An 8,203-nucleotide genomic window follows, 5' to 3' on the forward strand; every position below is an offset into this window, starting at 1 on the left:
TATATAAAAGTATCCAGTGCTGCTCAATATAGAAAAGTATCCAGTGCTGCTGAATATAGAAAAGTATCCAGTGCTGCTCAATATAGAAAAGTATCCAGTGCTGCTGAATATAGAAAAGTATCCAGTGCTGCTCAATATAGAAAACTATTCAGTGCTGCTGAATATATAAAATTATCCAGTGCTGTTCAATATAGAAAAGTATCCAGTGCTGCTCGATATATAAAAGTATCCAGTGCTGCACGATATATAAAAGTATCCAGTGCTGCTGAATATAGAAAAGTATCCAGTGCTGCTCTATATAGAAAAGTATCCAGTGCTGCTGAATATAGAAAAGTATCCAGTGCAGCTCTATATAGAAAAGTATCCAGTGCTGCTGAATATAGAAAAGTATCCAGTGCTGCTCTATATAGAAAAGTATCCAGTGCTGCTGAATATATAAAAGTATCCAGTGCTGCTCGATATATAAAAGTATCCAGTGCTGCTCAATATAGAAAAGTATCCAGTGCTGCTCTATAGAGAAAAGTATCCAGTGCTGCTCGATATATAAAAGTATCCAGTGCTGCTGAATATATAAAAGTATCCAGTGCTGCTGAATATAGAAAATTATCCAGTGCTGCTCTATATATAAAAGTATCCAGTGCTGCTCTCTATATAAAAGTATCCAGTGCTGCTCAATATATAAAAGTATCCAGTGCTGCTCTATAAATAAAAGTATCCAGTGCTGCTCAATATATAAAAGTGTCATTTTATGGCCGTTTTTTCTGTTGTTGATTTTTGCATTATCCTCATTCCTGTGGCTTGTTCCATTGCACCCGTCTTTGCTCTGTCACTTGACTCTCTCTTTACCAAGTGCATTGTCTTCCTCGTTCCCATATATTTCAGCAGCGGCTTTGGTCCCCGTCACTTTTGTACACAGATCACCCATTTGCATTGTACTTTTTCAGTTGTTGTATTCGCAGCAACAGTCGCTAAGCTATTATTGACTTGTTTGTTAATCCGGACAAACTGCTTTACTTCCTACCCAGCACAAACAGAAGGCAACTTGTCCGACATAGGACTCCGAGGCAGTGTGTGTGATATGATTGCTGAGGATCTGCTGCTTCTTACAAGGAGCTGGGATTTACTATGATGGCACCTTGAACCATGAAGCTGCTCCAGGTCCTATAACCAAATCCTGAGGAATCTGGAACCTCGGAACCATGAGTGCCGCAAGTTCTGTGCTGTTCCCACCTATTACTCCCCAAGGACAGTTTATGAACCCATATGCTATAGATGTGCTCAAGACCATGAAAGATGAACTCATACAAGGCATCAAAAATCCAGAAGATCTCATTAACCTTCTGGTAGAACATGGGATCTTCTCTACGGATAAGAAAATGGTGATGTCTTACTACAGGACAAGGACGGAGAAGAATTCCCGGCTGGTGGACATCTTGTTGTCTAAAGGTGAGAGAGCCTGTCGCCTCTTCTTCTACCCCTGTCTCAAGCAGATGGAACCCAGCTTATACAACAGTGTTAAAAGTTACGTCAATCATGTCAATAACTCGGTTAAAGATGGGAGAAGGCAACTGGTGGGATATTTGTTGGAGAGGGATAAGGACAATCAAGCTCCTGTCCTTGAACCACCAGAAAAAATTCCCCGTAAGGAGAATTTGCTGAAGAAGGTTAAAAAGGAAACTCAAAAAACGAGTGTCCAAGTCAAGGAGAAGAAGAGAGCTAAACCGGAGACTCCAAGACAGAAGGTGGTTCAGTCATCTGATGGCGTCTTCGATGCGGTCATGAAAGGTGACCTCTCCTTGTTGGAGTCAATTCTCAAGAATTCTGATGTGAATGCTGTAAATTCTTCAGGAGAAACTCTGTTACATGTAGCTGCTTCTAATGGACATGTCCCCGTCATCGAGTTCTTGCTTTCGAAAGGAGCTAAAGTAGACGCCAAGGATAAAAAAGGGAGGACGCCGCTGCACCGAGCAGCTGAGAATGGCCACGTGGAGGCTGCAAGGGTTTTACTTCGAGCTGGGGCTAACATATACTCCCTGGATAATGACTCTCATTCTCCTCTACACTTAGCAGCTCAGAACAACCACCACCATCTGGTAAAACTCTTCCTTCAGGAAGAAGGAAAACTCTACAAAAATAGGTCCAACTTTTTACACCTGGAGGCCGCCAAGGATAATAGTCGTCTGGTGGAGATTCTTCTGAAGAACGGCGCCAATGTGGATAGTACGGATGAGAAGAAGCAAACCGCCCTATACCATGCAGTGTCCGGCGGGCACCAAGCTACCGTCAAAGTGTTACTGGAGGCTGGCGCCACTATTGACCCCAGCATTATCGATGTGGCCTTCAGTACCAATAACGAATACATTTTCGGCCTCCTTCTACAATATTCCAAGGGGCTCTCCCCCGACACCATGATCTCTGCCATGTTTAAAGCCGTCAAGCTGAACCTTTTTGGAATAATCAAAGCTTTAATTGACAAAGGCACGGACGTGAACGCAAGGAATGATATCCAGTATACGCCTCTACTGCTGGCGGCTGAGCTGGGTAAACCGGAGGCGGCACAGGCGCTTATCGAGAAAGGGGCGCACATAGAGGATCGGACGCCAAATCTGAGTACGGCTTTGCATCTGTCTGTTCAAGGGGGAGATGTTTCCACCATGAAACTGTTGCTCCGGAAGGGGATTAATGTTAATATTACGGGTCCCGGAGACCAAACTCCTCTTCACGTGGCGGCCTACCATAACAGACCGGACTTGTGTGACATTTTACTTTCAGCCGGTGCCAATGTGAACGCCGTCACCAAGGAAGCAGCGACTCCATTGCATCTTGCCAGCCAGAGGAACAATGTGGACGTTGCCCAGAATCTCATAGAACACAAAGCCAACGTAAACGCTAAAGACAAGCAGGCGAGGACACCGTTACACATGGCGGCAGAAGTGGGGGGGCTTGCTCTGGTGCAGGTACTCCTCAATAGTAAGGCAGACCCCAATATCTCAGATAAGGAAAAGAAGAGCCCACTTCATATTGCTGCAGCTGGAGGAAGCGCTGAGGTTGTGACCGCCTTGCTCAATAGCCAGGCCCGGTACGGAGCGAAGGACATGGACGGCTGCACCCCAATCCACTATGCCACCATCTCCGGCAACATGGACATTGTCAAATCTTTGCTGAAAGCTGGAAAAAATAAAAACCTAGAAGATAAAAATGTTTGGAGAAAAACGCCCCTGCACCTCGCAGCCGAACACGGACATAGCGACATCATCCAGTTGCTGTTAACCAATGGGGCGGCCATAGACCCCCTGGATAATAACCGTGACACCCCGCTGCACTGTGCTTGTAAATCCGGGCACCTGAGCTCTGTGCAGACCCTTGTGGGCTGGAGCCAAGGCCAAAAAGCCAATTTACAGGCCACCAACAGTCTGAAGAAGACACCACTGCAGGTGGCAGAAGCTGGAACTACCGACAGTCACCAGCAGGTGGTGACACTCCTGAAAAAGAAAATGTTGATAATTAAATAGAATTTTTTTTTTTTATTATTACAAGTGAAGAAGTGAGGATGTGGGGACTCCGGCTGCTACATTTAAAGGGGAATTTAAAGGGGCCTTATTGTTGTCTGCAAATAATACTTAATCATAAAAATCACCCCAACTTTCTCATGTGCTTTGTTTCAGTTGTTCAACATTTTCCAGGTCATCGCTTGGTGTCAGTGAGTAACGTTTACAAGATGAAAACCTATAGGGACCTAATATTTCACTTGTATAGACTGGAAAGAATGGTAGCAATCTCCTGTGAGTTTATAGATGTGGACAAATACATTTTACCTGCACTGATACATTGTAGTTTATTCATCTTAGTGGTTTTATTTTCCATGCATGATGGTGCCCTGACCGCGCACCGCGCAGCAGAACTACATTGAAGTCAGTGCAGGGCCGGCTGCAGCTCCCTGCACAGCAGGAGGCCGGAGTGCAGCTCTGCAGGGGAATGCAGCCGTACAGCAGCACTGTTTTTTTTATGTAATTAGGGTATTTTGAGGCTGCTGAATTAAAAAATCCCATTACTTTTGCTAAATTGGTTCTAGTTTTTGAGAGAATTCATCCATGAGAATAATGCATCCCCCAGTGCCACTTGTGTGTGATAAATGCAACATCTTTGGGTCTTTTGACTCTATCTGTGTCTTAGGTAATGAAATATCCCATATAAATATTTTGTATTTCAGTTTGTAGGCTTACGATGCTGGAAAAGCCACTTTTTGAAGCCAGAATTCTCCTGTAATTAATTATCTAATAAATATCTCAGAAACTAGAGCCAATCTGGCAAAACCGAAGTCATATTCTTAATCAGTGCAATAAACTTAATATAAAACTGTTCAGACATCGTTGGCACCAAAATCACTGGGTACCAGTAATGGGCCACGTTCACACTAGCAGTATTTGGTCAGGATTTTCCATCAGTATTTGTAGCCAAAACCAGGAGTGGAACAAATAGAGGAAAAGTATAATAGAAACATATGCACCACTTCTGCATTTATCACCCACTCCTGGTTTTGGCTACAAATACTGATGTAAAATACTGACCCTTGCGGCTGCACAGGTTGCACCAATAATATTTCTGGCCACATTATCAAATGATCACTATTTCAAGTGGTGTTCTTCTTTGAGCGCCACGGTAAGTGTTCCCCCAACGCTGATTCAGCAGAGCGCAGCAGGTGAGATGTCTTTGTCATCATCTGCTGCGCTCTGCAAGGACCAATGACTGAAATGACAAAGTACAGTGAATTGAGATTTGCCTTCTCAGTTGCTGCCTATGCAGAGCACAGCAGGCTGTAAGAAACTCATCTAGTTTACAGAGTTCTGCACAAGAAGCGACCGCAATGACAAAAGATGAGGCGACAATGGGTGAAATCAGTATTAATGTCTGTGCAGCGCCCACGATTCAGTCATTTCTTCATCCTTTACTAAGAGCTGTTTTTATATTTTTACGCTTTTTCTGACCCTAACTAGGATCAGGGATCGGGTTAGCGTTTGGTTTAGGACTTGGGTTAGCGTTAAAGCTAGGGATAGAGTCATGGCTATGGTTACAGACAGAGCTAGGGTAATAAGATTGTAATAAAAAATGTAATAAAAAATGAAAAGCAAAAATATATAGCTATATTTTTAACATAGAAAAACATCAAACCCTAAGATATAAAAGAACAAACCATAATTACATCAGTATTTTCTCAAATTACAATACTGGAGTGGTGGCAGCGAGTCTTGGAGTGCTGACCGTCAGCTCACGGGTTATGGCGGGCAAAATACTTGCATTGCATTGGCAATCCGCGCTGTGCCACTGATTTACAAAATAGGCATAGTCCTTTAAATTAAAATGTAGTATGAAATATCTTAGGTAATAATAAACCTAACTTCCATCTCCTTCTATGTACTGTGGAGTTAAATGAAATATACTGTTTTCTGTTATCAGCCAATTTTATGCAGCGTACTTTAATGAGAACTGTTTACTGCAGCATTGCTACTATTTATCAAAAGTATTTCTTTAAAATGTCTGCTTCCAAAATATTCCACGCTGAGCAAAAAGTCACTAAGGCTAGGTTCCCATTGCGTTAATGGGTGAGCGCTAACGGACAATGTTGCACGGCGAAATTAACGCCGTTCAACGCGTCTGTTAGCGCTCCCATTGCCAGCAATGTTTAAGCGCATTGCTAGCGCGTGTCATTTTCGGCACGCGCTAGCGATGTGCCGTTCTTTTGTAGCGCGCCTCGGACGCTGCTTGCAACGTCCGCGGCGCACCCGAGGTCCGTTCCCCGCTCTCGCAGATCGGTGATCTGCGCTAGCGGGGACGTTTAACGCGACCCCTTAAAAGACATTGCGTTAGCGCAATCCGCTAGCACTTAGCGGATTGCCCTAACGCAATCTGAACCTAGCCTAAGAAACTGATAAAATAACTAAAAAAAAATGCTTACACTTTTATTTATGGCTTCTTTATTCAGCGATCAATACCCGTCAACGACCAGCAGGGGTCACTGTTGCCATTGACATTTCCTACATTGTGTACTATAGTACAATGGTAACAGTGACACCTGCAGGTCAGGACAAGTTATTACATGTGGTCTGATATATGCTGGTGCAGGACAGTTGTGTTTACATTATTATATGTATATTAAAGTTCTATTAATCTAAACATTGTGTAATTGATTTCTCACTTTGCCTATATGTGTAGTTTACCATATACATATAATTTATATATTGTACAATGCTCACATTGCTATACATGGAAGGATTCACTTGTGTGAATCTGCGGTGCAGTCGCTGCTCCCACGTCAGGGATAAAGCCTCAGATTTCTGTAGGGAAACCGTGATCCACAATGGGACAAACAGCAGACGGACATGGGAGAGGAACGACAGACCTCGTCCTATGAGAGCAGAGACATCTGCAGGGTCCGGAGGAAAGAAAACACAAGCAGGTTAGTACCAGTGGAGCTTCCCTATAAATGCATCAGTGCCGGAGGCCATGATCAGGGGCCGACGTATCATTGGGGCAGCCGCAGGGGCCACTACCACCTTCAAAGCAGGATGTGCATTATCAGGAGCTATTGGTCTGTAAAGGGCCCATATACTGTTCCTGCACAGGGGCCTCTTCTGCCAGTGCCCCCCAATAGCCATGATGGCTCTGTACTGGAGGCTGTGGGGGTCTGACGTCACTGTGTTAGAGGCTGGAGGTTATTATTTCATGATGTCTCTGGTCTCTGTTTGGAATACACGGACATTCTACTTTATTATCTTCAGCAGAGAGGTAATTTATTACTATCTTACTTATGTAGCGCCATTAATTCCACAGCGCTATACAGTCATTATCATCACTGTCCCCATTGGGGCTCACAATCTATATTCCCTATCAGTATGTCTTTGGAATGTGGGAGGAAACCGGAGAACCCGGAGGAAACCCAAGCAAACACGGGGAGAACATACAAACTCTTTGCAGATGTTGTCCTGGGTGGGAGTTGAACCCAGGACTAGAGATGGGCAAACCCGACCAGTAAAGTGTGGAAGGTGTATGTCCAATTACAGCTGGCGTAGAAGTAACACAGTATTTCAGAAAAGGAACATCATACCAACAGTAAAATATGGTGGTGGTAGTGTGATGGTCTGGAGCTGTTTTGCTGCTTCAGGACCTGGAAGATTTGCTGTGCTAAATGGAACCATGAGTTCTGCTGTCTACCAAAAAATCCTGAAGGAGAATGTCCGGCCGTCTGTTCACGATCTCAAGCTGAAGCGCACTTGGGTTATGCAGCAGGACAAGGATCCAAAACACAGCAGCAAGTCTACTTCTGAATGGCTTAAGAGAAGCAAAATTAAGACTTTGGAGCGGCCTAGTCATAGTCCTGACCTTAATCTGATTGAGATGCTGTGACCTTAAGGCTGCGTGCACACGTTGCATATTGACCGCTGCAGATTCGTAGCAGTTTTCCATGCGGTATACAGTACCATGTAAACCTATGGAAAACAAAATCCGCAGTGCACATGCTGCAGAAAATACTGCTTGGAAACGCTGCGTTGTTTATTCCGCAGCATGTCGATTCTTTGCGCGGATTCTGCAGCGGTTTACACCTGCTCCATAATAGGAATCCACACAAAAAATGCAGCAATTCCGTGGTAAATCCGCAGGTAAAATGCAGTGTGTTTGCCAATCACTACCCAGGACCTCAGCACTGCAAAACAACAGTACTAACCACTGAGCCACCTTACAGTGCTAACTACTGAGCAACCATACAGTGCTAACCACTGAGCCACCGTACAATGATAACCACTGAGCCACCGTACAATGATAACCACTGAGCAACCATACAGTGCTAACCACTGAGCCACCATACAATGATAACCACTGAGCCACCGTACAGTGCTAGCCAGTGATCCACTATGCTGTCCTAAAATTTTTCATAGGATACCATGAGGACAGGAGTGAAGACACCATTATGAGAAAATGCATGAAGTGGTCCTGTATGAGGGGATCCATGATCTGAGGGGGTAGTGGTCCTGTATGAGGGGATCCATGATCTGAGGGGGTAGTGGTCCTGTATGAGGGGATAAGTCCGTCTCCATGGTGATACATTAGCACCGCAGTCAGCACACAGCCGCCTCCCAGTTGATCAGGTGACCGCTCTCCCCTTATGCGCATGATTTACAGGTAGCTCCACCCCCTCACTGCTTATTGG

The 8,203-nt window shown here is 44.5% G+C and overlaps 1 protein-coding gene across 1 annotated transcript; it reads left to right on the forward strand.

The window, feature by feature from the left end:
• The first annotated feature begins 1,036 nt into the window (after positions 1–1,036).
• On the forward strand, positions 1,037–4,382 carry LOC143788626 (CARD- and ANK-domain containing inflammasome adapter protein-like). Its single transcript, XM_077278424.1, has one exon. It carries the CDS (start codon positions 1,200–1,202, stop codon positions 3,510–3,512), a length of 2,313 nt encoding a protein of 770 aa, XP_077134539.1. The 5' UTR covers positions 1,037–1,199; the 3' UTR covers positions 3,513–4,382.
• Positions 4,383–8,203: the final 3,821 nt, after the last annotated feature.

The sequence above is a fragment of the Ranitomeya variabilis genome, chromosome 8 (genome assembly GCF_051348905.1).
Source record: "Ranitomeya variabilis isolate aRanVar5 chromosome 8, aRanVar5.hap1, whole genome shotgun sequence".
In the NCBI taxonomy this organism is placed as follows: domain Eukaryota; kingdom Metazoa; phylum Chordata; class Amphibia; order Anura; family Dendrobatidae; genus Ranitomeya; species Ranitomeya variabilis.